This window comes from Propithecus coquereli, unplaced genomic scaffold (genome assembly GCF_000956105.1).
Source record: "Propithecus coquereli isolate 6110/MARCELLA unplaced genomic scaffold, Pcoq_1.0 Scaffold135, whole genome shotgun sequence".
Lineage (NCBI taxonomy): Eukaryota > Metazoa > Chordata > Mammalia > Primates > Indriidae > Propithecus > Propithecus coquereli.
Genome location: NW_012137747.1, coordinates 4724698 through 4739687, shown reverse-complemented (window position 1 = coordinate 4739687; position 14990 = coordinate 4724698). Strand labels below are relative to the sequence as shown.

Here is a 14990-nt window from a genome sequence, read left to right as displayed (position 1 = left end):
GCACCAATCGCTTTTTTCCACGCCCACAACTCCCCCAACGTGGTCCCTCCCACTGCTGGAGCGCCAGCAGAAAGAGTTCGGCGTGCGCGCGCCTACTGGCCCGCCCGCCTCGCGCCCTGTGGGGAAGGGGAGTGAGCAGAGGCGCTTACGTCGCGCGGGAGGCGGAGGCGACGGCGACCTCGGTGGCGGCGGCGGCTACGACGGAGACGGTTGCGCTCGCTCGCTCTCTTGGCGTCATGGCGGCTGCCGGGGGCCGATAAGCGGCGGGAGCGGGAGCGCGCGCGCGACGGCAGCGGCGACGACGACTCGTTACTTCTAGCTTTTGCTGTCCTCGCGTTTGGTGCTTCAATAATGAATTGATTGTTGGATCCACTCCGCAGGGGATCGCTCGTTGGTGTCGCGGGCCGGGGCTTCCCCTTCCCCTCCGCGTCTTTCCCATTTCCCCCTCCCCCTCACGGATTCTTGCTTACCCCAAGACGCCCGGAGCCCGAGGACTCGGCGGCTGAGATCGCGGGCCCGGGCGCGGGGGAGGCCGCCGACCCAAGCCGGCTCCCTCCGCCCCGCTAAGCCCGCACGTCCGCCGGTAAGAAAGGGGGCAGCGGCCGGGTCAGGATGTGGAGGGGAGGATAGGAGCCGGCCAGGCGGAGGGCGGGCGCGACGCCGTACCCAGGCGTCGGCCCAGCGACCGGGCGAAGGCCAGGGCGGTTCTGCGAGGGCCGGTGGCGGCGGACGGGCCCGGCGCGCAGGGGGCGTGTGAGCGGCGAGCACAGGCCGACGGCCGCGCAGCGCATCCTTGCGCCAGCCGGGCTGCCCGGCCTGGGCCTCCTCGGCTTGGGGCCGGCAGGGCCGCAAGGGAAGAGCCGCGAGTGGCGAGTACTTAGCCGGCGCGTCGGTCCTGCCGGGACCCGGGCTCTCAGCACGTGGGGAGCGGCGGGGAGGGGGAGGGGGCGGCGGCTCGGGCGAGCCTGGGAGGGCGCGGGGCGGGTCTGCGGGAAGTTTGAGGCGGGAAGAGAGACTCCGGGACCGGGATGGAGGCCCTGGGAGAAGGGGGGGAGTTCCAGGAGAGAGGCTGATTGGAGCGAAGCTGCATTGGGTGGATGAGCGAGGAGGATGGTTCCCAAACCTTTTTCGAGTATAGCTTCAGAAACTTAGCAGGAGCAAAGAAACTGCTAAAAGAGGATAGAAGAAAAGGATTGAAGGGGTTTAACAACTTAGGGAGCAGTCATTGTTGAGACGCTTTAGAGACAGGAGAGAGCTGCGTGCGCTCCGAGCTTCAGAACTTAGGGTTGTAAAAACGATCTCAGACAGGGACTTACTCAGATAAGGGAGATGAAGAGGGGAAAAGAAGTTAAAATGTACAGAGAAAGCCATTTTGAGAGGCGAAAGGAAGGTGAAAAGGAAAGAAGGAAAAGAGGAGTGAACTTTCTTAATGAAGGCTTTTGGTAAAGAGGCAGTTTGTTAGAGTCCTTAGATTTTTAAGACTTAATTAATTGTTTAATAGCAAAGCTCTCTGACTAGAGTTTAAATTAATATTTAACATTAGGAACAACCTGTTCTTGCAAAGAGTCTATCAGACCGTAGTCTGGAGAATTAAAATCTTGATCCGGACACACAGTTTGCTATGATTGAGTTGGTAACAGCCTATTTCCACCACCAGCCTCCCCCCCTTTTTTGCGGAATGGAAATAGTCGTAGGAGTGAATTCTCTTTGCTGAGGTCGGAGGACAGCTCTGCTCTCACTTGGCTGTCTCGGTACTTTCTGGCTGGGGAAGGATCTGACGTCTCCTTCCCCCGCTTCTTCCTCTCCCTCCCCTGCCAGAGATCTCCTTTGTTTATTCGTGGATGGCTTGTAGGTGACTCTCCAGTGTTGTTCTGAAATCTTGAAAGGTGGAAATGCTGTGTCTTGGTTCATTATTTTTGACCCAAACCCTTTACTTAAAAAATCAGATGTAGTGTATATTGTATTACCATTTTTATTTTTTCACGGAATCGTTGCAAATGCAAACTGGATAAAGAGTATTTAAATTTTATCCATTTTCAGTTTGCCTGTGAAAGAACACGTTTATTTTGACCTATACATTTTTGTTTAGATGATATGATACCTTTTATTATCCTGTTCCTCTCGTGTGAGCATTTTCAAAACTTTCTCTCACTTGAGTATATGAAGAGTTCTTGGTGATAGGAATTAGGGCTTGATTAAAGATAACCTTTTTTCCCCCCTCACTTCATTCAGTGGACCAAGTTATCTAATAAGATTCCATTTTCTGTTTTGGAGATATATTTAAATTTGTTACATAGGACTGTTTTGCTTTAGTAATATATATAAATGTGGTTGCACAGTTGCAGTGAGTCTCTAAAAGTGTTATCACTCCATAAATATTTTAATTTCTTCTGTCAGAAATATATTAACAGTAGCATACTAAATTCTAGTAAGTAATCAGGAATGTAGTTAATAGAATCGTACATATTTTAAGTAAAAGGCCCCACTCCTTCCTTACCACCTCTCATCTAATTGGCCTATGTAGATTTATACAAGTTCTAAACATGGCTTATTTACGTTTTTTCTACAGGAAATTTTCTTACTTTGTTAATATATTTTCTTTAGGTGAATCAAAGAGGGACCCGGGAAACCTGTGAATGTGGAAGAAAATTCATCTGTGAATTTTTTTTTATATTCAAGAAGGAGTCAGTATTTATATTCATCTTTTAAACTGGGAAGATTTATATTTTATTTTAAAACTTCTTGGTATTTACAATGAATGGACACAGTGATGAAGAAAGTGTTAGAAATAGTAGCAGAGAATCAAGGTAAGTAGCACTTTATTAAGCACTTCATTATCAAGTGTTTACTATGAAGAGAATTGAAAACATGTTTGACTTTTTTTTTTTTTTTTTTTTTTCTCATAGGTGGCAGAGTTTTCAAATTCATCTTAGCTATCCAAATATTTAAAAGTTTCTAATTTATGAAGCTTTGTTCTAATACAGGTTTTAATTATTTTTTCCATTCAGGTACACAGAGAAAATCTTAAATATAGAAAGTTTTGATTTATTTAAATTTATTTGAAGGTATATGTTTAAGTTAATAATTGAAGCTGGAGCAAGTGAAAAAGACATTTAAATTGATTTGACTGTTAGTGAAATCTCCAAATAAAGGCAATAAAAATTTCTTCACTAGGCCGGGCGCGGTGGCTCACGCCTGTAATCCTAGCACTCTGGGAGGCTGAGACGGGAGGATTGCTTGAGCTCAGGAGTTCGAGACCAGCCTGAGCAAGAGCAAGACCCCGTCTCGACTGAAAATAGAAAGAAATTAATCGGACAACTAAAACAATACAGAAAAAATTAGCCGGGCATGGTGGTGCATGCCTGTAGTCCCAGCTACTCGGGAGGCTGAGGCAGGAGGATCACTTGAGCCCAGGAGTTTGAGGTTGCTGTGAGCTAGGCTAACGCCACGGCACGCACTCTAGCCAGGGCAACAGAGTGAGACTCTGTCTCAAAAAAAAAAAAAAAAATTTCTTCACTCATCTTTTTCTGATACTGTCTTCTTATACCTGTGCTGTCTAGTATGGTAGCTGCTAGCCACATGTGGCTATTTTAGCTTAAATTTAAATTACAGGTTATTCAAAATCAGTTATTCACTCACACTAGATACATTTCAAGTGCTGAATAATCACATGTGGCTAGTGTCTACTATATTGGACAGTACAGATAGAAAACATTTCCATTACTGCAGAAAGTTTTAGAATGCTGATCTGGACATTTGTTGAAGTATTGCTGCAGTCTTTTTCCATTTGATTTTCAGATTGGAGTTTTAATTATCCATAAAGGAGTTTAAAGTTCTTACTCGGGTCATGTCTTTGCAAAGAAGATATTAAGCATTTTTATGTGTTAGGAAACATCTTCAAATACAAAGTCTCTTTAAATTCTTACGTAGCCTCCAATTTTGAGTTATCTTCACATTAATAATGCAATCCATGTAATTATATGCACTTGTTATACGTAGAAACTAGGAACATAAACGCTGGAGTAAGGTTGGTTACTTTTCCAAGTTGTTCCTCTTAATTGTTTGTGAATTAGGGTAAATCAGATAACCCCCGAGGCTCTGATTTTTGCCCCTATAAAGTGGGTATTACACGATTTTTCTTATTTAAAAATGAGGATTAAGTGAGATGCTACCTGTAAAGGGCTTTAAATAGTTTCTAATACAGTGAGCACTGAATATTTGCTTGTTATAATTAGCATCACGTTTTATGTAACATAGGATACTATATAACTAAAACAATTACAGTGATAGAGAAATGGGATGAACAATAAATAGGAAAGTGTTGGCAGCTAGGAGGATTAACAGTAGCATGCTGTTAAAAAATGTTGGATAGAAAATTAAGTAGTGTGTTTTGTATTTGATCTGAGACTTGGAATTTTCTGGCCGTGCTAGATATACTTCAGCTTATCATCTTTCACAGGCACTGTTTGGTTAAGCAAAAATATCACAGAAAATAAAATAAGGAGCAGTTATGGAGAACAGCATTATTTAGTTGAAAAAGTATTGGTCTAGGAGTTAACAAAACTTTAGTTGACACCATGTCTGCGCTAACTAGTTTTCTTATGATTTTCTCAACTGTGAAATGAAGAAGGATTGAACTGATTTTGAAGTTTCATCCTACCACTTAATTACAAAGTACATATAGTAACGTTTCAGATGACAGTGTTTGTAATCACCAGAGTTGAGGTTAAATTAGAAGACTTTTGAATCTTAGCTTTGATTCAAATCTCTGTAGGTATATTGTCTGCATTTTCTTATTCATTAATGTGCAATGAAGTGGTTAATAGGTAGAAATATCCAGAAGAAACACAGGAGCCAAACTACCCACAAACTAGGAAATAAGACTCTTGAGAGTGAATCCTCTAGTTGCATATGGAAAGAGATCACATGCTGGTATCTTTTGATCATTCACCTGTTCCAATAATCTTTTATATATTTTTCTGCCATATCTGAAACAAGGAGAAATAGTAAGTCCAATTTGGTAGCTGAAAGAAATTAAGCCCTGTGAAATCAAATTTACTTAAAGGATTCTTTTACAATGCATATTCATTTTAAATAATTGCAAAACATATTTTTTAAAATTATTCTGAGTCATTAATTTTACTGTACAGGTTTTGTTTGCTTCTGAGAAGTGTGATTATTGAGTTATCTAGTTTTTACAACTGTCTTGGAGTTTATCAGGTGGAGAGAGACCTGCTTCTATTTTGCCTTCATTTTGTTGTGCTGTCGCTTTCTTTTGCTCTACTGTTATTGTTAACACTCAATTCCCACCCACTTCCCCAAAAGCTTTCATCAGAAGGCAATACAAAGAAGAGGGGATTGTGCCTACTTAAAAGACTGCGAACTTCAGAGCTAGAGGGATTTTCTTGCAAAAAAAATCCCCAAAACAAAAATTACCATAGCTATGGATATTGATACAGACTGAGATGAGAAATATGCTCTGCTTTTAAAGTTGGTATGTTTTGCAAATAGTTTAAGAAAAATTTCATTTTTATTGGTTAGAATTCTAAAATGTGTCTTTGCTTCAGAATTTCCTTTTTTCCTTTGTGAAAGTTTATGAAATGAAATAGAATTAAGCAAGATATCATTTGGCATTTTTGGTTGGTACAGTTGGCTTTCTACTAATAAAAAATTCTGTGTGGAGAGCTCTCTCTATTGACTGAAAGGAAGAAGAATGTACAGGAAAATAGGTCTCTTTGGCTGTGCTATAACTGACAATCTTGAAACAAACTTACTAAGAAATGTGGGCCAGGATGCACCTGTACGACAGTTACAGCTCAACACAAAGTTTTATATAACTGAATTTAAGTTTTCTAAAGATAATGCTGGAAGATTTCAAAGCATCAATTTCCAGCTGTGTGGATTTGTCTTGTTATGTACAATCAAGTTTTTCAAATCTTAGTTAGAGTTTTTTACTTTGAAGTTTTCTTGAATGATGATTTACTCCAGGAATAGATTTATGGGTAAAGATCAGGGATATATGATCACATTCTATACTTTGCTCATCTTCGGTTGATTGATAGATGCTTGCATGTAGATTAAATTTGCAATAATGTAAATTTGTACATTTGATAGTTTATTTGAATCACTTTAGTTTCTATATATATTATGCTTTTGAATAATTCTTGTAAAGCAGGGAAAAATGTTGGTCTTGTCCATTTAGAATTAATCTATAGGTGGCAGTAGAGCTTTGTTGACCTGATTTTTAGAATTTTTTTTATCTAACTGTAGCTTTTTATAGGATTAACAATGCTTGCTTTAATATGTTAGCATATATGTTATAAATATATGTGTGTACATTTTATATTTACTTAGAGGAACTCTTATGTTGCACTTAACTTTCCTTGGCTTATAGCAACTATTTAATGTTTTATGTTTCAAGACTTCAAGATTCTCCTTTGGAATTCAACTTTTTTTTTTTTTTTGAGATAGGGTCTCGCTTTATTGCCAGGCTAGAGTGCAGTGGTGCCATCACAGCTCACTGCAGCCTCCAACTCCTGAGCTCAAGCAGTCCTCCTGCCCCAGCCTCCCAAAGTGCTGGGATTACAGGCATGAGCCTGGCCAGAGCTCAACTTTTAAAATGTTTTGGGGAGGCAGTGGTGGTAGGGAGTGAATAGGAAATATGATTAATGGATATGTTCTAAATGAAAATATCTTTTTCAGAAATTCACAAATAGGATTTACCAAATTAAATTTTCCTTTAGAAAAATTATTAAATATTATTAAAGGCTTTGAGAAGCCCTACAGTCTAAATGACTTGTTAAATTCAAGGAACACTAAGTGAAAGGTAATTTTAACACAGGTCACATTTTTCACTGTATGTCTGTAAGTGTTCTGTTGAACACTCTTGTGGTACACCATTTTGGTAATCATTGCCTTTTCTTTTTTTTTTTGCGTATTTTTTTGTTTGTTTTGAATCATTGCATTTATTATACACATAGCAGAAGAATTTCTTGTCATCAAAATCAGTTATTTTCTTTCACTAAATAAAATTTTTAAAGGCAATGCCAGTTAAAGTTATGTTTCCTAACTTGCTTTGCAGTTACCTCAGAGTTTTGTTTTTCTTTAAGTCAATTCATTTCTAAGTTTCAAAAGTTTATGCTAAGAAACACTTTTAGGAAGACAGGAAAATGTGAAATCACAAAGTTAGAATGGCTAGAAATCATTGAATTAAGAAAACTGGATATAAAAATTTCCTGTGATATCATTAATTGCAGGAAAGTATGATTATTTTACATCTCATTTTTTGCTAATCCCTATTTCTTACTTCAGTATGTGTTTTCTTCATTTTTCCCTATTTTTACTTTCCCAAATATCCTGTGTTACTGAATCTGTGATCGTACCACCTCTTTGCACTGAAAATTCAATATACTATTTAGCAAGAGCTTTAGTAATAGAGCTTTACTACTCTGTCTCCAAATAGAATTTACCATATTAAGATTTTCACACAATTTCCTGGGACTGTGTTTTGTTTTTTGAGGCAGGATGTTACTCTGTCGCCCCTCGTAGAGTGCAGTGGCATCATGATGGCTCACTGCAACCTCAGACTCCTGGGCTCAAGTGATCCTTGGGCCTGTCTCTGGAGTAGTTGAGACTACAGGCACGTGCCATGCATGACACCCACCTAATTTTCATAGAGACGGCGCATCTCACTCTTGCTCAGGTTGGTCTCGAACTCCTGAGCTCAAGCAGTCCTCCTGCCTCGGCCTCACAGAGTGCTAAGATTACAAGCGTGAGCCACTGTGCCCAGCCTAGGAGTATGGTTAATCTTGATTACTGTAATGTGTGTAGACCAACTTTTAACTATTAAGAGTAAGAGAGTTGAATATGACTTAACTATCAAAGACAGGACTTTTATATAGGCATAAGATAATGTGTGGACAAACAATGTGAAGCTGCCCCTTTTTTTATTCTGCTTAAATAAGTGCTTCTTTAAGATTTTGATGGCTTTTGGGTTCCATATGGTACAGTTCTGTATTTAAAAGTAAGAGTATTTCTTTGTGATGAAGGCATGGAGAAAACTTAAAAAAAATTTTTTTTTGTGGAAAAAATTAAAACTACAGAAATAGAAAAGTTGCAGCTCTAGTTGTCATTCTTGGACCAGCAGCATTGGCATCACTTGGGAGTTTATTAGAAATGTAGAGCCTTCTGCCCTTCTCCAGACCCACTGAGGTCATAGCCTTCATTTTAACAAGATTACCAAGTGATTCTTATATGTATTAAATTCATATGCATATATATGAAGCTGTTCACCAGGAGTTATTCAGCATCTTGCCACATTTCTTGTTTTTGATGTTGTTACACATGGTTTTTATTTTCTGGGAATCCCCAAATGAAGGTGTCATGGGCCATGCCAGCTAGAGGCTAAGTAAATTTCATTTCTCTAGAAACAATAACAGTGGCAACCAGTGATTGTTGAGCTCTTACTCTGACTGAATCAAGCATGGTGCACGTGGGGCATTGTGTATTACTTGAATTATCACAGTTCATTCCCACAAAACACCTGTGATGTACACAGTGTTATGATTCCCACTCTCCAGATGGGGAAACTGGATTTATAGACATTTAAAAAAATTGTTCTTTTAAACTATTAACTACACTCCAGACATTACCTGGATTGTATTGGTTTTTCCATTAATGCCCTCTCTCTATTCCAGGATTTAATCTAGAGTACCATACTACATTTAGTAGTGAAATCTCCCCAGTCTTCTTTGGTTTGTGAGAGTTTTTAAGTCTTTCCTTATTTTTCATGACCTTAACAGCCTTGAGAAATACTGGCCAGATGTCCTGTACGATGTCCTGAAATCAGAATTTGCCGGATGTTTTTCTTAGGATAAACTAGGGTTATTGGTTTTTTAGAAAGAATACCACAGAGATAAAGTGCTCTAGTCACATAATATGGGGAACATGATATCCACATGACATTACTGGTGATGTTAACATCCATCACTTGGTCAAGGTAATATTTTCCAGGTTTCTGCACTGTAAAGTTACTGTTTTTCCCCTTTTTGTACTGTACTCTTTGGAAACAAGTCACTGTGTCTAGCCTACTCTCCAGAGGTGTGGGTGAGAATTAAGCTCTATCTCCTGGCAAGGAGGATATCTATATATATTAAGTGGAATTTCTGTAAAGAATTCTTTTCTCCATTTATTCAGTCATTTATAGATGCATGGATTTGTGTATGTATATTTTATACTTTTCAGTTGTAATTCAGTAAGTTATTTTGTTGCTCTAGCCTTGGCCCTTAGGAGCTTTTCCAGGTTGGCTTCTGTGTTTCTTTTATACACTCTCATCCTTTTGTCCTAGAATCAGCTACTCTCCAAGTAGCCCTGATTTCTTTTATTGGAGAGTGGTATTAGAAACCAAGATCTGGGTAATGGATGTGCTTTTTGCTATTCAAGTGTCACTGCTTCTAGGCCTCACAGCAAACAAAGTGGATAACCTCTGTATCCAACAGTGAGAAACCTGGGTCTCATCATCCATCATCCATCATGTATGCATTTAAACCTCAGTATACATGGAAAGCAATTTCAGAATTTTTAGGCCATACTGTCAGGAGAAACTAATTTACTAGCTAGAATACAGTGTTTGAGTACAGTATACTTGTGTATTTAGCCTTGGAGTTTCTGGCCAAAACACTGTTTTCCAAAGTTAGTCAAGTTAACTCATTTTTCCCCTAGCCTCTTCAGTGTGATTGCGTTATAAATTTGTAATAAAGTTAGATTTATTTGTCATGGTTTGCATTCCATTCTGGAGTCCCGATCATGAGGGTTAATTTTCAAAATGTGTACATATTACATTTATTCTGTGATATACAGTTCTGTGGGTTTTGACAAACGCCTAGAATCATTTATCCTCCACCCGGTACTATACAGAACAATTCCTTTACCTTAAAAGTTCCCCTGTGTCCCAGATCTACTGAATCAGAATTTCTGTTTTAACAAGATTCCCAGGAGAATTGTATACATGTTAAATTCTTGTGCACATATGTGTAGCTATTCACTGTAAGTGAGGCTTTTGCCTCAGCCTCCCAAAGTGCTAGGATTACAGGTGTGAGCCACTGCCAAGGCACCCTGGCGGTAACATGTATTTTATACCAAAAGATTGACTTAGTGTTTAACAGCCTAGTGTCTCAGTCATGTACTACGTTGGGTATTTCACTTTTTTTACTAAGTAACTCACAGTAGGGGGAGTTTGTTCTTATGTACAGCACATTTCCATAGGTATATGCAAACTGTGATGAAATATCAAATTATAAATTTTATTTAAAATTTCATAGTGCTGGTAACTTATTTTTTTGTGGCAGAGTTCATTAAAGTAATTTAAAAGCATATAGTATTTTAAGTAGCAAATTAGTAATGGATACTATCTTTAAAATTGAACTTTTACAGGTAGGCATTATTTGTGCTAACTTACTATTGTGAGGCTGGGCTCAATGGCAAATGCCTGTAATCTAGCACTTTGTAAGTTTGAGATTGAAGGATCACTTGTGGCTAGGAGTTCTTGACCAGCCCGGGCAATGCAGTGAGACTCTGTCTCTACAAAAAATTTTAAAAAATTACCACTGGTATGGTGGTTTGTACCTGTAGTCCTAGCTACTCCAGAGGCTGATGCAAGAGGATGGCTTGTTAAGGCTGTAGTGGGTTATGATCATGCCACTGAACTCCAGTCTGGGTGATAGAGCTGTCTCAAAAAATTATGGATAATTAGCTTTATATACAAAAACAGTGACAGTAGTAAAATGAACCCCACGTATATCATATAGCTTCAATGTATATCATCTCATGGCCAATCTAGTTTAACTTAACTCCTACCTACTTACTACCTCCCCCCACCAACGCTCTGCTCAATTATTTTGAAACATAATTTCTGCGTGTTAGACTTCTGCCTGATAGATAATACTAAATACTAATGGGGGAAGAAGTCATTAAGCTTTGCCTAGTTGTTGTAACTATAAATTATAGAATTAGAGATTTTTATCATGTCATTAATATTGTAATAAATTTCATATGTAGTTTATAAAACTATTATTTAGTGACTCTTAAATGTATATATACATAGCCCTTCATTCTCATCTGATTATTCCCTGAATGAATACTTACTAGAGAATATTTACTTTTGAATTTACTTTAGATTCAACATGACTCAATAATCATCTTTAAAATTAATCAAACTAGGAGCTATCCTTCCTAGCATCTATGTCTAGCAGTTTTATTCTCATTTGTTCAGTTGGAGACTTTAAGGGGATAGAATCATACTGTATTTTAAAAAGAGTGCTTTATAATACAGTTTTGTCTTGGATTGATAGTTTAGAATGCTGAAAGGAACTCCTTGCTGGTCAGTGCCTGACAAAACAATGGAACTACCTGCTTTTCAGAGTCATACAGAAGGAAAGATTTTCTGAAACCTTTTGTAGCTGTTGTATTATTTCATCAAACTTGTGTTTTATTTACTTGTGTGTGTACTGCATGATATAAAACGTATTACATAGGTCATGGTCCAAAAAGTTTGAAAGCCATCGCTTGCCTTTGGCTACTAATTCTTTTTTTTTTTTTATTAATGAATAGCATTTACTCATTATTTACTACTTTCCAGATTGTTTCTCCAGTCACTGCTAAAGTGGATAGTGGTCTATAAAATAAAGGTCCTGACTCTATGACTTTCAGGATTCAATTTGGAGAAAGATACATGTATAAAAATATTTGTAATATTGTAAAGGAATTATTAATAACATATAAGTAAAATATTGTGGGAACATGAGCTGGAACAATGACCTGTGCCTGGGGAAATGAGGGAATGGCTAAATAAAGTACATGGTATTTTTCGCACGTAGCACCGACTAGTAATCATATTTTCCTTTTTTTATTAAACAATTTGTTTTGAAAATTTTAGTATATGTATAGATTTTATTCGTAGACATTCCTATATTTATACATACAATTATGACAGTCCAAAGAACACCTATGGCAAATTTTGAGGTGAAGATTCTGTTCTTGAATTCAGAGAAAGATCTATGGTTTTTATCTCTAGTAACTATCAATATTGAACTCCTACTCTGTTTCAGGCAGTTATGCTTTACATCTCTTTTCCTCTTCACAGTAATCTTTTAAACTTTTTTTAAGTTCTTGTTTTTGATCTTTTTCCACTTTTGAAGGATTCATAGTAATCTTGAAGTATTTTTACTCTGTGTGGCAGAAATCCGAGGCTCATCTAACCAGTGTTAATACACATTGTATTTGTATTTACAGATGTAAATAGAATTGCAATGAAAAGAAAGAACTAGAGAGCTAGGAGAAAATAATTCATGGTTGAACTTCAAAAACACCAAGTTAGCCCTGAATTTGCTCCACAAGTATCTGCCAGGAAATTCTTTCAGAAATTCCCCAAAAGCTCTTTTGAATGTCATTGATGCTTAAGCAGTAGTTTAGGGGGAAGGAAACAAGAGCTATAGAAGGTGAATTTAGTGCAATATGCTCTATTCTTTAGAATAATAAATACCATTCTTAGATTTATGTATGTATAGCTTTTTTTTGTCAGGCACACAATCTTCTATTAGAATATTTCTGTGGAAAATTGATTTACCTTCTGTCAATGTATCCTATAGCACGCTCCCGTCATATCCCCACCTCGAATCTAATCCATATAAATACTACTAACACTTTAAAAGAAAAAAGGAAAGGAAAAGTAGGGAAATGGAATATATAAAAAGAAAATCTTTCTGTGCTAGGGTCAAAAGAAGTAAATAAATAGATACATTAATTAATAGAATTAAAATAAAAAATCATAGATCTAAGGCTTTGGTACAGTCAGTCTAATTTATATATAATGTTTAAATACATATTAACAGTTTTCTCTAGTGTTACTGTTTTGAGTTGTTCATTTCCCTTCACTACTCCCACACCCACTACAATATTACTTTCTTGACATTTTAAATCTACTCCAAGATTTATCAGTGCTAGTTTCTTCTGTTAGTGATCCAGTGGTAAGGAAAGCAGATGCTCATTCATTGCTACCATTTTCTTAGAATATCATTCATTGTTTTATTCATTCTTCCTTTATATACTATTTCAGACTAGTTCAAGACTTTTTTTTTCTTTTATGATATAGAAGAATCTTTGTTTATTTTCTTGAGAATACATTGTTCTGATGTACCTAGGATAGGAATTTTCTTTAGTTCAAAGGACTGATTTGAGTGGAGAACAGAGTGGAGAAAGGAGATGTTAGCATTCTGTTGTATGTTGGGCTGAGCTAACGTGGACTCTCGCTCCCAAAGCACTCCCTTCCCTCAAACACATGAGAATGTTAGATAAAATAGAGCAAAAAGGAAAAAAGTAGTTTCTTGGCTGAACTTGAAAGAAAATTTACACATACGGAAAACAAAAGGGAACCCAAAGCCTGAGCGGTAAGGTCTGCATGGTAGCAAAGGAGGAGATATTTGGAGGTGCACAAGGTCTTTAGGGCAAGATCTTGGCTGGGATTGGAACTAAGAATTTGGCTTCAGCTGGAATTTAGTAATTCTCTCCTTAAAAAACTGGGACCTTGGAAGGGTTACCTTTTCTGAAAAGGATCTAGGAAGACTCCTTATGTGTGCCTTCAAGAACATTTGTTTTTGTTGTAAATATAAAATGGAAAATATTTTGTAAGGTATATAGTTAAATGATTTAAAATTTTTGTCTTAGTTGGCATATAAATGAAAGGGCCATAGGGACTGAGCAGATAACATAAATGAATGAAGCTGTCTAGGTATAAGACATTTGTTTGTGGAAGGCGATTGGTGAATTGGAAAGTACCTGTAAATGCATTGTCCAAAGGAAACAGTGTTACTTAGTTTTAGACGATTGTGACAGTGTAGAAAGTACACCCAGTGTTTCCAGATTTTCTGATTCTTCAGAAGCAGCTTCTGCTTAAAATTATTTTCCCTGAAACAGTTCTAAATTAGAAGACTTTGAGGAAGAAGAAGAAAAAAAAAAAGAAATCTAGAGGCAGAGATGCCAGGAGGAAAGAATGATAAAATTTTGTGTGGAAGGTTTAGGCTTATGGTGCTTTCAAATAGAAAGCAAAGAGGAGATAATATTAAACATTTATTAATTCACAAATACATCTTCAGAGACAGGTAGAGTGCCATAAAGTAGGGCTACACATGTTAAGTAAAACACCCTGTGGGCGTGTTTTATGTGCCAGGTGCCTTAACGTAGTCTGAGGGAGGTGGTCAGGGAAAACTTGGAGAAGTGAAGGATGAGTAGAGTAGGGGTACTAGGGAGGAGGGCGCGGATTAAGTTTTCTAGGTAGAATAGGGATACTAAGGGAAGAGGGTGGGGATTAAGTTTTCTAGGTAGGGAGTATTGCTTATACCAAGGCTATGAAGTGGGAAAGAGCATGGCAAATTGAGGGGCTGAAGAAAGTCAGTGTGGGTCGAGTGCAGAATAAAGTTGGAAAGAGTTCAGATGGTAGTCATTTTCTCCCGCAAATAGAGGTAAGCCATTGAAACCCTCAAATCAACCATAGTATTGGCTTTGTAATGGGGTTAAGTAGGTGTGGGATGGTGTCCAGGTATATTCAGTTAAAATATTGGGGATGATTCTGGCCGAGTCCCAGCACTTTGGGAGACTGAGGCCAGAAGAGCACTTGAGGCCAGGAGTTCAAGACCAGCTTGAGCAACTGAATGAGACCCTATCTCTAAAAAACAAAAAAACAAACAGAAAAAAATTGGGGAGCGGTGGTAATGTTGATAATGCGCCAGAGTTTGAGAAGCATTTCTCTCAATTAATCCATAGATATAGAATTGTAACAGTTATGTGGAATTCATGAGGGGAGGACCATTGAGGATAGCACTTTAAAATTCTTAAAAATTTAACCTTAAATTTAAAAAAATTTAAATTTGATTTCATGTCATTCTTATTGCACAGAATACTAATTTTTTTCTAGTCATTCAAGTTATTAAGAATATTGA

The 14990-nt window shown here is 37.9% G+C and overlaps 1 protein-coding gene across 1 annotated transcript in view; it reads left to right on the top strand.

Annotated features, from left to right (window-relative positions):
• The first annotated feature begins 513 nt into the window (after positions 1-513).
• Positions 514-14990, top strand: part of CHD1 (chromodomain helicase DNA binding protein 1) — a 95252-nt gene continuing 80775 nt past the window's right edge. The window contains exons 1-2 of the mRNA XM_012638799.1: positions 514-583; positions 2605-2807. Of these exons, the coding sequence (XP_012494253.1) occupies positions 2755-2807 (53 nt within the window). The 5' untranslated portion in view covers positions 514-583; positions 2605-2754. The remainder of the gene's footprint in view (positions 584-2604; positions 2808-14990) is intronic.